Source organism: Melanotaenia boesemani, chromosome 8 (assembly GCF_017639745.1).
Source record: "Melanotaenia boesemani isolate fMelBoe1 chromosome 8, fMelBoe1.pri, whole genome shotgun sequence".
Classification (NCBI taxonomy): Eukaryota; Metazoa; Chordata; class Actinopteri; order Atheriniformes; family Melanotaeniidae; genus Melanotaenia; species Melanotaenia boesemani.
The window spans coordinates 13255944-13271682 of NC_055689.1; the positions used below are offsets into that span (position 1 = coordinate 13255944).

Sequence of the window (15739 nt, forward strand, 5' to 3'; positions counted from 1 at the left end):
TACTCAATATTTTAGTGTCTGTATTTATTAAACTTATAGGGCGCATATTCTCACACTTAGTATTGGATTTCCCTGTTTTAGGTAAAAGAATTATCAAAGCTTCTCTCATTGAAGTAGGAAGACAATTACTATTATAGCATTCTATGTACATATCATGGAGGGATTTAACCAATTTATCTTTGAAATATTTATATAGATCAATAGAGAGGCCATCGGGGCCCGCTGTTTTACCACTTTTTAATGAGTTTATAGCCTGTAAAATTTCAGTTGAATTGAGTTGAATGTCTAAATTAACTCTTAATTCCTCAGGTATTTGTGGCATATTAACATTCTCAAAAAATGTAGCATGGGTATCAGTTGTGGTTTTATATTCAGATCTATATAGATTTTTATAGAAATTTCTAAATGCTTTATTAATTTCCAATGGATCTACAGTAATATTACCTTTTGCATCCTCAATATTAGTAATTGCTCGTTCTGATTCCTGTTGTTTAAGACGCCAAGCAAGAAGTCTACCAGGTGTCTCTCCTTGATCGTAAAATTGTTGCTTTAACCTTAGTAAATTGGCCGCAGCTTTTTCATGTGTTATTTCATTATACTGAGTTCTTAACAGTAATAGTTCTTTTAAAATCTCCTCGTTATTTTGACCTGTTTGTAAACTTTTTTCTTCAAATAAACAGATTTTTGTTTCAAGGGTTTTAGTTTTCTTCTGTTTTTCTTTTGCCTTACTACTCATAAAGCTTATAATTTGCCCTCGTATAAAAGCCTTAAAGGCTTCCCATCTAATAGTAGCTGATGTTTGGATAGTGTTATGCTCGAAATAGTAATCAATTTGTTCCCCTAAGAACACTAAAAAATTTTTATCCTGCATCCACTTCATTTGAAATCTCCATTTAGGGTGATTTTGAATAAGCTTTGGCACAGTATATGTCAAAGATACAGCTGCATGATCTGATATAAGAATACTATTGTACTGGCAATTTGTGATACACGAAGTGAGTTCTGTTGATACCAAAAAATAGTCTATTCTGGAATACCCTTTTGAAAGGCCTGACCAACAAGAATATTCCCTTTTTAGTGGACTTAGTGCCCTCCATATATCCACCAGATTGAGTTCTTTTATAAAGTGTTGTAAAGTTTTCCTAGTCCTTATATGAGTGTTATCTACACCAGATGATCTATCCTTACTGGCATCTAAAACACAATTGAAATCGCCCGCAATAATATTTTTTCCAGGCATCGTGGAGATTCTCAGAAATAAGTTATTATAAAAATTTGCATTATCTTCGTTAGGTCCATAGACATTAACCAGATTGATTCGAGTTGACAAAATATTTCCTTGTACAATCAGATATCTACCATTGGGGTCTTCTGTTATTTTATCTATGCGCAAAGGGATAGATTTATGTATCATTATTATAACTCCTCTAGAATTAGATGAATAAGCTGAAGAGAGGACCTGGCCTGACAATCTACGTTTAATTTTGATTGTTTCATGAGCTAGCATATGTGTTTCTTGTAGGAACACAATTTTGGCTTTCAGTTGTTGTATTCTACCCACGACTTGTTTTATTTTGGTAAGTTTGCGTAAGCCTCTGCAATTCCACGAGACACATTCAACTAAAAGATCTGTCATTCAATAGTCTAGGTTGGTTAACAGAAAGAAAGAAATCCAGTACCCGTAAGTATGCACAGCAATAATAAACATATCCAGGCATCATATAAAAAAGAAAAATGAGAAAGATAGAGAGCGACCCACCCCCAGCCTAAGCCTGAAACATTAGAACTTACAGGCTCCCCCCCAATCCCTGAGTAACTTCCCTCCACTTTCTGGAATAGGTCCACACAATATTGAGGAACTATTCTTCTGTATTCCAAAACTCCGCTCGGATGCTTGTTGTTGCACAATAGGTAATGATCCGCATAAGAAGGTTTAGCTCGCCCTTAAATACGCTATGCCCTATTTTAGGTGTTTATATTTCCACACTCGCTTACTTTTATACCAAGAAGTAATTGCACTATTAAACAAAAAAAATAAGAAATAACTTAAGATCAGGGCTCTTTACTACATATTATGACAAATATACTTGACCAGTATATTAACCATACAGTGCCAGGTTTCACTGAAAATAAAATTAAGCCCAACATACCTTTATACTTCTCAATAGTCCATTATAAAAAGTTTGTAAGTGAGTGTTCATATCAAGGCGCATTCATTTATTTATTTAGTTATATATTCTTATTTTTTTTTTGCTATTCATTTGTTGCTGGCTGCAGCTTCTTGATGTATCTGTCCACGTCTGCTGGCGAGTTGAAGATGATGGTGCGGTCTCCGTTGGTCAGCAGGAGCCGCGCGGGGTAGATGATCCGGTGTTTGTCCAGTCCATGTTCACGTAGTCGTTTCCTCACGTCTCGTACCTCCTCTGCTTATACACCTCAGATGGCAGGTCGGGAAGAATCCTTATCTTGTTGTTACGATACGTCACCTCTTTCTGTGTCCGCGCCGCTCTCAGGATGTTTTCTCTGTCCTTATAGTTCAAGCATTTGATGATAATGGTTCGAGGGAACCTATCAGAGCTCTGACTCGTTGTTAGCCGTGAGCTCTCTCCAAAACCGGTGGTGCTATCTTCAAAATGTCCGCTATACATTTTTCCATAAAGGAGCAGGTGTCAGTGCCTTCTTCTTTTTCGGGTATACCCAGTACACGCAAATTGTTACGCCTACTCCTTCCTTCCAAATCTTCAACCTTATTAGCGAGATTTTTTGCCTTGTTTTCGAGGTTTTCCACGACTTCTTTCAGGGATTGTATTTCGTCTTCCGCCGTAGAAATTCGCACTTCGGCTTCCATGATACGTCCAGTGCAGTCTTTAATATCTGTTTGGACATGTCTTATTTTTGTCAGCACACCATCCATCCTCGTATCAAAATCATGTTTAAATGACTTAATGGCATGCATCAGGTCCTTTGTAGAAGGATTTTCCATGTCCATATCTTGTTCGGTGTCTGCGGATGCAGTATCGGGAGCTTTCCCCGGAGAGCACGACTCCTCGTCGGCCAACTCAAGGCCGATATCCTCACTACTTTCCGTCGGCTTCTTTCCTTTAACCGCCTTTTTCGGCATATTATAAGTATTTTACTTCTTATGTTTTCAGACCAGTCATTGTTTTGACTTTGTTTTAGATTATTTATTGAGGATTTACTAAAAAGCAACCGAGCACGAGAAACACGCGTCTGCTCAGTTTGCCGCCATAACTGCTAATTTTACCCGTTTCACCTGCTTTTATCTGTTGACTCTTCTTGTCTTCTTGACTTCAAAAGCCATAGCCAAACAAGGTGAAATCAGATCTTGTCTAACCAGTAGCACCAAAATTCTTGCTTCTACCTGCTGGAGCTTTCCTGTCTACATTGCGGACTATTAATATGACATATTTTGGTTTGTTGTCATTAAAGTGTTATGGTAATGAATGATATGTACACTTATATATCTCAATAAGCCTTTAACTTGGCCAAAAAAAAAAAAAATGAATTCACCTGTGCTTGTGGCTTTAGGTCTGATAATTAATAAAAACTGTAAGTTATTTTTTATTTACCATTTGTTCCAATGTTCCATCAGTATCTGGTAGGGGTCTGCAATCTCAAGCCCCGTTTCCACCAACGGGTGCAGGTTGGGGCAGGGTGGGTTGGGATGCATTTTTTGTGTTTCCACACTCAAAAACTGGGAAGGGTACCCTAATATCCAACCCGGCCCGTTCTACTTTGTCGGGTCTCTTCTATTGGAGTACCAATCTAACCAACCCGACCCGAAAGGGTGAAGTTTGACACAATCCAATCTGTTGATTGGTTAAGAAAAAAGTAGCTTCACGTGCGACCTGGCAAAAAACAAAGCAGAAACGGCTCCTTGTTTAGAGTAATGTATTTTCTTTTTGTCAATTAAAATGGCGTTACAAAGCACCACCAAGAAGAAAGAACACAAACTGTTGGATGACCATTCTCCTCCTTTGTTTCTGAGTCGTGTTGTGGTTCTACTTTAAGGCAGGCGAGGTGCTGCGTTAACGTCATGCTATTATGTAACTGAGGCATTTATCACTCTTGCGTAAGGTTACGGTTGGCTGTAGAAACGCAGCAAGATAACAGTTTACAAACCATTAACGCACCCTAACCGTCGCGTCCCGACTCGCACCCTTGGTGGAAATGAGGCTTTAGGTACCTCACGATTTGATTACATTACAATTCAGTGTACTTTGATTTGATCAATAAATGATTATTATTTTATTTTTTACTCACTCCATGGCAACTTCATACTTTTAAATCTATTTAGTATCCATTATTTCAAGTAACCAAACAAAATTATCTCAACTTTATTTATGTCAAACCTAAATAAATCTAACACATATCCAACAAATTTTTCCATGGAAACTACAGGAAAAATGTGTTAGCAATAATTAGGAACACCAGGTTTTGATTTGGTTTGGCATGTGATGTCAGAATTGCTATCCTTGGTTAATGCGCATGTGTAGCACAGAAAACTGCAAATGATCCATCAATTCAGCACCACTGTCCAATGAAATTGCGTCGGCATACAGACGACTGTGATGCCGCAAGTTAGTTTACTGCATTATATTGCATATTAACTGCACATTGCTCAAGTGCATCTTTTGTATGACTAAAATTGAGGGGAAATGCACTTAAAAAACGCAGATGAAGCATATGAAACTGTACTTATAATAGTTTTTTTCTGTAAATTTTTTTGCATGTGAAGTCATAAATGTTGTTTAAACAGATATTGTAGCATCAAATCATTAACATCCTACACCTTCTCCAAAAAATGCAAAATTTAACGTGTAATGATTCATTTTGAAATAACTATTGTCAAATAAAATATTAAACATAATTGTAGCCTATCTATCAAAGAGAAATACATAGCTATGCCATTTTGATAGTAGTCTAAACCCGACAGACAAGGCTATGGTATGCTATTAATCTGACAATGTATGTCAAATCGTCAACACCGGTGGCTTCTCTTCATCTAACCTGGGATGGTAATCCACAGGTACTGTTGCAGGTTTGTAGTATTGCTATCAATTTTTATTTTGGTTTTAAACAACTTACATATTGATTAAGTCTTGTCCAGGCCTTGTCCATATTGATGTCCATAAAAACCAAAATGTTTCTGAGTAAATCTCATGCTCAGTAAAAGTAGCTGCCAGCTTCTGGTATCGCTGTTGTTTACTTTTTGCTGCACAAACACTTTAGGGAGACGGATCGGTCTGTCCCATAAATATGTCCGAATGACACACACAACTTTTTTGTTTCCCGTCATTTAATTTTTATAAAAAATAATTGATTTTGAACATTATCGAATCGTAATTGAATTGGCACGTGTCACTTCGATTAAAATCGATCAAATAGTGAATCGGCCAACCACAAGTATCTGGATACATAAGCTGGATAAATAAATACGATTTATGAACAAGGTTGGCAAATATGCTGTTTTCCAACTCACAGTAGCAGTGGCACAGATAAACGTCTTTCAAGTCTAAACACTGCTGCAACTTTGAGTTTTTCTCAGGCTTCACATTAACATGTGTTCTCCCTTAAACATCCAGATTACATGTTAACATCAGGTGTAACCGCAATCATGCTATGCAGCTAAATAATGGGCACCCAGTATAATCAGGGCCTTCTGTGTTTTTGGCACATCTTTCTACAAGTTGCCTGTAAAATAATTTTGTAGACTGTGCTCACACAGATAAAAAAGTAAAATAAAAGGAGTCCATTGCACATTTCATGCAACACTGTGCAGACTATTCTGAGCAGGCAGATGCAACATAGAAGGCATAGCATACTAACATAAACATTCATATCTAAAACCAAAAAAGCATTAAGTGTTATGGATTTTGAATAATCAAATTAAGGTTATAACTTAATTTGCATGGTTCTACATTATCAAAGTTAAACTATTTGTTTATTAAAGAGAGTTTAGATTTGTGTTTTTAATTCTTCTTCTACTGCCATGTTTATATTACAGTACGATACCGCATACAAAAAGTTCTAACATTTTATACATGTAGATAAATAAATAAAGCTAAAAATTTCTTAGTTTGGCAAAAAAAAAAAAAAAAAAAAATACTCAGGAAAAATCTGAATTCTGATTTGTGCAGAAAGAAAACATGATAGATTGATGGTGTATAATTTAATTGATTTGTCATCCCCACAACAAATAATATCATCCACCAAATCTTCTTTGTATTGTGATAGAACACCAACATGCTTGGTCTTTGTGTGTGTGTGTACAGGATGTGTGTGTTGTGGAAGATGAGATGATTACGTAGCAGATGGATTTAGACAGGGGGAGGTGGCGGATGCTGGAGCAGGGAATTGTGGACACAAAGATAGTTTTTAATCTAGCCCATCAGCAGCAGCAGCACCACCATCATCATTTTCATCATCTCTGTTTTTTTTCTGTAATTTTTTCATTTTTTATTCACACAAATACACCTCCAGCCTTTTATTTACTGTCAGCTGTGATGTCTGTGTAGCACCATTGTTGTACACTTATACACATGTCAAGGCAAAATGTAGTATGTGAATGAGCAGTTGTTGACCTTCTTTTGAAATAAATTGATCGCGGTTTTAAAAAAATGCATCTAAATTACTCTGAATGTAAAACACTTAAGTGCATGTACTTGAGTGGAACTTGCAAACTATTAACCACATACAAGCTTGCAGTTTGAGAGCAAAGTGCATCATTGATGTAAGTTTAAATTCTATTATGGACATCAAAGGGAGCCAGTGAAGTTATATGAAAAATCCCTTCTGCTTGTTTATGTCAGAACATTTGCTGTAGCATTTTTTGATCAGCTGAGACAGCCCGATAATAAGAAATTGAAGTAGTGCAATCGAGAAGTAACAGATGCATAACTATTTTTTCTGCATCACTCTGAGACAGGATGTTCCTAATTTAGCCAATATTACGTGTGTGAGAGACAAGTGTGTCATAGAAACTTGTTTGCTATGCAAGTTAAAAGGCATCTTTGTCAAAAGTATCTCCAAGGTTCTTTACTGTAGTAATATAACCCTATCTAGAGTAACTGCATTACTAGACAGCGTTCATTTCTGTCTGAATTTAAAAGCAGAAAATTAAGTGACCTTGGCTTTGTTTGAACGAATGGCTTGCAGTCTGAGCAACTGATTGGATTCATGAAGAAAATATTTCCATATCTACAAAGTATATGAAAAATCTGAATAGTAAATTACCCAGATACAGTGTTCTGAAACTACATTTAAATTTAACAAATTTAAAAATTTGTTTTTTACTTAAGTAAAAAACCTTAACTTTTTTGTATGCAGGCTTTCACTCATGAACTTCAGTCCCAAAAAAGAATAAGGCTATAAACTTACTGTAAACAACTGAAGCAATGTTTAGACTTAGAAACATAGTAAGTTTACAACCTTAAAACTTAGTGCTTCTGACTTGTGTCTGAAGGCACATGGACATTCATTATGCACATTTCTGGGGCTGTCATTGCCCTGCAGTGTCCCGGTGCTAACTGTACTTAACAACTTTGTCTTCCAGTCCAAAGCATCATGTGACAGCTGTGTTTTCTTTACGGTATTGTGTCACACACCAGCAGCTGGATATAAACACAGTGGCCATTTTAAATGTGCACCGCGGGGCCAATTCAGCATTAAAACCCAACAAGACATTACTGGAGGAAGCAAGGGAAAGACATAGAAATAGCAAGAGATAAAGCTAGAGTCAATGTCTGACTGGCTTTTACATTGGAGAGTGTTTCGAGAAGCAAAACAATGCAAAAGATGCTGAATTATTCTTCATAAGGGGGCACCAAAGTGTAAAAATTTACCAACATTCTGTTATGACCCTTTAAGTCTGTGCAACTTGATAGGGAGTCATTTTTATTCAATGTGTATACAATTGTGTGCTATATTTGTATTTAAGAGGCATTAGCTTGGTAAGCTAGTCCCTGTTGACCTTGTTAGACTTGCTGATAAAAACATTTATTCTTATATATCAACTATTTCACTGTGATACTAGAGAGTAATAGATAGTAATAGAGAGTTTAGTAGATCACTGATTAAAAGCTAAGTTAGCTAACTTTCTTTCACAGAGCCTAGCTGTTCGTGAACAACATTTGAAAGAACATTATCACAACATGAAATTATAATCAGGCACTGACGTAAAACTTTAGGCCCTTGCCCACACCTGAAAGGGGTCTAATAATGCAACCACATTATTCAAATTTGTTTTAAGTCATTTTAAGCGTTGACGCTAGTTATTTACAGCCTGCTGAATGGTGGCAGGTAGGTAGTGTAAACGGAGTCTTTCAGAGCTTTTCACTGACTGTAGGTGCCTGCTGCTGAAGCTGGCACCCACTTTAAAACAATGGCCTAAAATAGACCAAAGAAGCTGCTTTAAGCAGAGCACAACTTTAGAGTTAGATCATAATTCTCAGTTCATAAGTAAAACCTTCTACAGTACATATAATGATTTTATGCATTTAAAAAATATGTTGATTTTTGGAGCTTAAATTTATATTATGGACAAGTGTCATACAAGTCCAGATTTAAGACTTCAACAGATGTTCAGAAGTACTCTTAAATAAGTCTAAATTAAAGTCCACTGAATGTTCAGGCCTGTAAAACCCTGCAATGAATAAATATTGCACAATAATCCACAAAGACAGCAATGGATTGTTAAATGGTTATGAGGTAACATTTAGGACTGGCTCAGTTCTATATTGGAGTGATGGTGTTATTGAGTGCTTCCTGCAAATGTTTTTGTCCTTGTAATAGAGGGAGAAATGCTGTGTGGGATTACTAACTAGATTGTTTGCATGCTACTAACAAGAATACTTAGCAAAATGTTTTTATTTGAGAAAAACTTGAGGGAAAAACAAAAAAATACATATTTAAAGTTGAGCAATACAAAGAAATCAATAAAAATGAAGTAGCAGAAAACCAAAATGAAAGCAAATGCCGTGTGAGGTGTTCACTGTACGGTGCCCTTCACCTAAAACAATGGCCCATAGTTCCACTCAAGGCCTGTTAACACTCTACTGTATGTCCTCATTCTGGCTTCTGGCCATATTCTGTGTGTGTGTGTTACATTTGCAAGACAATGACAGCTTGTTTGCTGGGAGTACAAATGGAGGGATAAACAGAGGCAGAGAACAGAAAGAAAGAAGAGTTTGCTGAAGGGTCATGCTGTCAGTGTGTAGCAGGTGTAGTAAAGAAGCACTCACATACCTGTACTCTAAATCTGGTTAAAGTGGTGTATGTTACAATAAGCTGTAACTCAGCTGATTCACACATAAAACTGATGCTTTTTTTCTGTTATTTCATATCAGTGTAACCCATTAAATTTAGTCAATTTTGCATCCCTTCTTTTTTTTCCCGTAAACTATACAGAATTTTATTGTCACTCAGCTTCTTCTTTAAGTAGATCCGATAGTCCCTAACTTAAATGGTGCTGACATCATCTGTTGTACTTTGGGAGATTCATGTGTGTGCAAAGATATCCATCTGTGTCAGTCTCAGTCCTGGCATTTTATCAGCAGATAGGCAGGTGTCGGCATGCCATCTTCCACAACAACCTAACAGTGGGTAGGCTATGTGTGTTGATAAAATGCTGATTTGCTGAAAGTTAACTTGTGCTAGGAAAACAACCAATTCCAAAACAAAAAGGGAAAGTGGCAAACAGCACAGAGGGAAAGCCGAGACAAATGTAGCACTGAACAGTCTTCATTATCTAACTCTTTATTTTACTTCACCACAAAACAGATCTTTGTTCACTTTGACTGTTTTTTTCCAAAGCAGGGCAAAGCTAAAACACCAACAGCAGCCCACAGCTCAGCATGTTCCACATATTTCTGATACTGCCCGCAAGTGGCAGCAAAATGCTACAACATGTAGCTTTACATTGTGAAAACCCAACACAGAGAGGCCAAAATGTAAGTTTAGGTACGTAGATGACTTGAAGTGTGTGGCCTGTAAACTAGTGTGCTTTTGCACACTAGGACAAAGGGCCACACAATATAATACGTTGCATTCCTTTCTTGGAATTATCTTGGTTACACAAACTGTGTGAACCTTTCCTTTTGGAATTTTATATCTTATCATCATCAGAAGTTAAGTACAGTAGTGGCACAGGAGTGTCTGACTGAGAAAATGAGCTAAAAATGTATTTTATTGCCACTAAAGTGTGAAGCGAGAATGCTTAATAATCAGACACAAGTAGATAATAAACTGCTCAGAACTGCTGCCACATAGTTATGATGGCCAGAGCCTCATATCGACTCCAAACATACTGATACACAAACACGCTGGCAGTCCTGCTTGCTCCTGCTGTTTCTCATGATTATTGTAATAATGAAAAGGCTAAAAATGAAAAGCAAATTTGCATTCAGCTTGTGTTTTTTGTCTAACTCTGAGGGAGTGAAACAGTGAAGACACACTAAGGACAAAACAAATGTTTGCTTAACACGTTTTTACGTGATTTTTTTTTTTTTGTTTTAATAGGGTGGGATTTGTCAGAGAAATGTGTTAAATGTTTCACTTGAATTGACACACCTGTAGAAAAGTGTTGAGTGGTCAGGCATGCAAAAATAATAAGTGTTGAGTTCACTGTGCCATATAACACAGTGTGTTATATGTAAAAAAAACAGTGTTAAAGAGCAAGAAAAATAGCTAAAAGCAAATAATAATAGAAGTAATGCTGTCCTTTTTCTCTCCAGCAAAAGGACTATGGACTTGACCCTGCGAGATGCTCTAGGTGGGGGCGGAGGTGGGGCCCCAGCTGAGGCCCTGCTGAAGAGAGACTTTGTGGCCTCATTGGAGAAAGAGAGCTATGATGACAAGGTGGGAGAGACAGTCTCAAAGAGTGACTACAGGCCCTTAGTGGATGGAAAGGATACCAAGAGCAGTAAGTGGCCTCAAGCATTTATGCAAAGATGTGAAGATAAGCCGAAGGTTTCCTAATGTGATGCTGTGGCCTGTGTGGCGTTTCACTTTATATGACGAAGCTCAGACTGAAGAAGCTAAATCCAGATATTTCCCATCCCTGAGCTTTATTCTACATAGTATGACCAGTGTTAGCAGCCTGTTTGAGTGATTTGCTGCAGTGTTAAAGGAGGACACAAGTGGTTTTATATATTTAAAAGAAATAAAAACCTGCAGATTCCAACACTGCTTGCAGGAACTGCGAGATTTTTACCAAAACACAGGCTTGATAGTGGAAAAAACTGTGTTTCTTTAATGGAGTGATCAGTTGAAGTTTGTCGTAAGGTCAAGGCAAATTTCAGTAAATGTAGTTAAAGATTATCAAAACGTACACTCGACTGAACTTTCTGTAAAGTCATAAAGCCTTCCACAACATCTTCATCATCTAAGCTTCAACTGATTTAGAAAAAAACATACAGCCAAATTCACAGTGGGGTTTCATAAATCCAATAAAAAGAACAATGAAGTGTTTCCATGTAGGCGAGATGCCACCGGAGGTGAAAAGCTCAAAACTGCTGGCCCTTAAAGGGCTCAGCCTCCTGACAAAATTAGACTATCCTTAATTTAATTTGATGCCATCTTTTATTAGATGCTTCCAGCTTGATGGAAAATCAACACATTAAAATGCCATACCCCAAATGTATACCGCAGGCCTTCAGTGGAAACATTTCATTTAACCAAGATTTTCTAAAACCCCAGAGAACATCATACAGCTGAATTACAGGCTGTGTTGAATGGCTCATGACAAGTAAACTGACCCTTTTGTGTAAAACTGTCCCTCAGCTTATTATTATTTTGACACCTTTTTGTTTTAAAGATGATGGATTTCTCAGATCTCCTACCCCAGGAGGTGCAGACAAATATCAGTTGTTTGAAGGCAGAGGAAGTCAGAGAAGTGAAATTGTTAAGGTGTGAAAGCTTTAGGAAGGTTGATGATGTAAGTAGGTTAGATAGCAGGCAGACAGATAGTATGTCACCTCTTTCTCTTCCTGTAAAAGAGCAGAATGCAACTAACTCAACACTCTGCCAGAGTAAGTAGGTTAATTAAGGTTGCTTTTTTTTAATCCTATCATCAGTGTTTTTGTGCATACTATAGAAATATTGTACATTCTAAGGCAACAAACACACAGTGATCCATCCTTTTACACTGTTCTACACTAATGAAACCATAGTGATGAATGCTGAATGGTATTTATGTTAATAAATCCCCCTAATTATTACACAGTGGTACTTTAACATAAATTGATGGCAGCACCAGTTTATGCTACTTAGAATATTTTGTGATTCCCTCCTAGCAGCAAGGCAAATAATTACAACTCTCAAATGTATTAATGAGTTTTAGCATATTTAAAAAAAATCACTTACAATGGCAGTGCGAGTGAATAAGATAAGCTCTATGTAAGCATGCTTTTCTTCCAGAGCAGAACAATGCCAAGATGTGACACACGAGAAAAAGGCTGATCTGGGAGGTTAGGGCTGATGCAGTATGGAAAAAGGGTAACTGCAGTGTTTTAAGATAGAGGATATTGAAGGATGGAGAGTAAGGAAGTTGTCTAGGCCGGAGATTTAAATAGAGCAAATACAGAAGCCCTGTAGACACAGACATGGATTATCAAAGCCGATAGAGACGGACTTGTTCGGACTTCAAGAGAAAGGGATTCATTTCTGTAAGGGATTGCTGTCGTATATGTATTTTACTGAGACAGCGTGTAGTTTTTCGTAGTCTGACTGGGCCTTTGTAACCTTTGAATTTTTAGGGTTTAAATTTCCCTGTTAACTTCTTTTAAACACATCAACAAATGTTAGCATCACAGACTGAGAGCTTGAGCTTCTAACCAGCACCTTTAAGGTAATAAAATTAGAATTATTACTTAATGTATTTAGAGATAATTGGATTTGTTGCATCTGATAATAATCTTCTTGCTACAAAAACTGATGATTGATCCTCTCACAGACTTTCAGCAGTGAGGTTCTGTTAACAACTAAAAATGCTGTTGCAATTAAGTGGTTTTAAATTTTAATATATGCAGCCTTAATTAAGCTGTCTTTTCTTATTACTGCGAGAGATTATATTAATAATTAATGTTGTTTTCAGCAGTGTAGGGTACAACAGTCTTGTTTAACCAAATAGCTGATTTCTGATCAGCTGAAATTAGGAGACTATGAGACTCTGATATCAGACCAATAATGATCCAGGACTTCTTGATGTTGCCATAACATAAGCTGCCAGAGATTCTCCACAGGTTTAAGTTGTTTTTAAGTATAATTGAGAAGAAATTTTGACCAACCCTCTCTAGACGCAGTCCTTAACTGAAGGACTGCGTCTCTTTCTTGATCCTTCAGGCTTCTTTCTCTTTCCCCCCCTTCAGCCTCCATCACTTCCTGTTATTGTTTGAGGTGTCAGCCCGGAGATAGAGCTGCTGTGGCATCATCACCATCACACACAATTAGCACCCAGCCAGTGTCACGTGAATATTAGCCCATCCAGTTGTTTGATAGCCAAAAGTCCGATGTTTTGTAGAGCCAGAATGAAGCAGCAGCACTAATGCTTGACATGAAAGAATGAAAGGATGACCTGGTAAAGTTTGAATCAATGTTGATTTTGCATACTGAATAACTCCTATCACTTTAAGACTGTTTTACCTTTTTATGTCTCTGTTACATTAGTGTTCTACCATGATCCAAACCATAGACTGTTAAAAAAAATAAATGAATAAATAAATTCACAGTCTATGATTCAGCTAAAACTAAAGCATTTTGTATTTCTGTCACTTGTCAACACAGTGCATTGCTGTTCAACACAAGCTTCATTTGTTTCCCAGTTAATATCTTTATTGTTCAGTATCATCACTGTTACACTGTCAGTTTTAGCTAACAGGCTAATTTTCAACTGTTATAACAATAATAAAAATAAAACTAACCACTTTAACATATATGAAAGAAAATGGAAATAAACAGAAAGAAAGGATTTAAAGATTTAGACATGTATCAAGAAAAGTAAAACCTATTGTACTAAAACAACAAACAAATAACAATTAGCATGGTGACCTCAGGACATAGAAGACATAGAAGTTATAAATGACAGACATATTGACACAGAATAATGATTTTAATAGTGGAATAGTGGAAAAGAAATAATCAACCTTCCATTAAATGTGATCTAATTCTAGCTCTACTTGCTACTCGACGTGTCTAATTCTTTAAACGCTTCCTTTCGGTTCCTTTTCATTTTCTTGCTTATAAGTTTCAGTTGTTGCGATTTTATACATATAACACAGGAATATTGTGTATTTTGTTCATCTAAACTAGATTCTGTAATAGAAACTGGGGTGGGATGCTAACTGCTGGAGAGTTTAATCTTCAGCTAAGTCCACATGGAGACAGGTTTAGGTTTATGTATTAATTTTTTTTAGATGTTGCGTCCACATGGAACTGGCATTTTGGTAGCGTGAAAATGTAATTTTTCAAACTAGATCCCAAAAGAGGAGTAAATCTGAAAACTGCACAGTTCTGTTTCGATTTTTTAGAACCCATGTGCATTTTTCCTGAATCAACGATGCCAGAGCCCAACCTCTGCTTTTACCCTGCATGTTCAAACTCCACCAAGAACTACAACAATGGCAGATTACAGTGTTGTGTTCATGTTGCACAAGTTAATGTGACTCGTAGCAGACGTTTTCCCTCATTGTCAGTCCACACAAGTGTTGCCTATTTTGCCAATTTCTCTGCCATTTTCTTCTTCATATTACATCACACAAGTTTATGCTCCATGTCTTATTCTCCGTTTTTGGTGTATTTCTGAAGTAGGATGACGAAATATCCATTAGATGAGTTCAGCGTGGCAGCTTAGGTTGAGTAAAACATTCAATCTCATCCAAATTGAAAATTTATGTTCTTTTGTGTGACAAAAAAGTCAGTCTGGTGCTGCTAATCACTACTCATTATATTCATGTTGCCCAAAATGCATTGTGCTAATGAGCTTACATATGGATGACAGAATTCCAGAGGTAGATGAGAGGTATGATTGTTGTGAGAGCTGATAAACACATGGTATATCGGACTGAGCTGCATGCTTTTAAATCCTTTTTGATTAACCCCTGGCCTGCTGCATCATCTCACACATCTCACCCCTGACATGCCCATGCACAGCTGGTATGATAAAGATCAACTAAAACAAGCACACATCCTCAGGCTGTAGGGTGTATTTGAATCCCTCATGTTGTGAAGAAATAAACATGTTTTCACATTCACACTAGGGGAACTCAGCTTGTTATAAGGGATATCAAGAAAGTTTCCTAAATTTTAAGGTAAGGACTTAATATGAGTTCTGGCTGAGAGTTAAATTAAATCAACAGAAATGTAATGTTATTAATCTTATGTCCTTTACGTTAATCACAGCATGGCTGTATGTTTATATGTGAGAGGGAACAAGAAATAGAGACAGTGAGCTCATAGTTGACTGTACAGACCCATTTGCTGCGTCCTGTAAATTATACAGATTTTCTTTATAAGGAAAAAAAAGATTTTGTGTTGCCAGCAGATGCTTTATAACAGGGTTCCTCATATGTGTGAGATCATAGGTCAAATACACATTTTACCAGAGTCAGATGTGAGAAGATTTGGTGGACATTTTTATAATTTCCATCTCATTTGCATCGGGATACACTACCAACAATTCATTAGATTTCAGAGGCATCTCACTTAGAATTTATCTCAAATA

The 15739-nt window shown here is 36.9% G+C and overlaps 1 protein-coding gene across 1 annotated transcript in view; it reads left to right on the top strand.

The window, feature by feature from the left end:
* The window catches only part of map4l (microtubule associated protein 4 like), a 100968-nt gene that overhangs the window by 17982 nt on the left and 67247 nt on the right, over positions 1–15739 (top strand). The window contains exon 2 of the mRNA XM_041992126.1: positions 10755–10942. Coding sequence (XP_041848060.1) covers positions 10765–10942 — 178 coding nt within the window. The 5' untranslated portion in view covers positions 10755–10764. The remainder of the gene's footprint in view (positions 1–10754; positions 10943–15739) is intronic.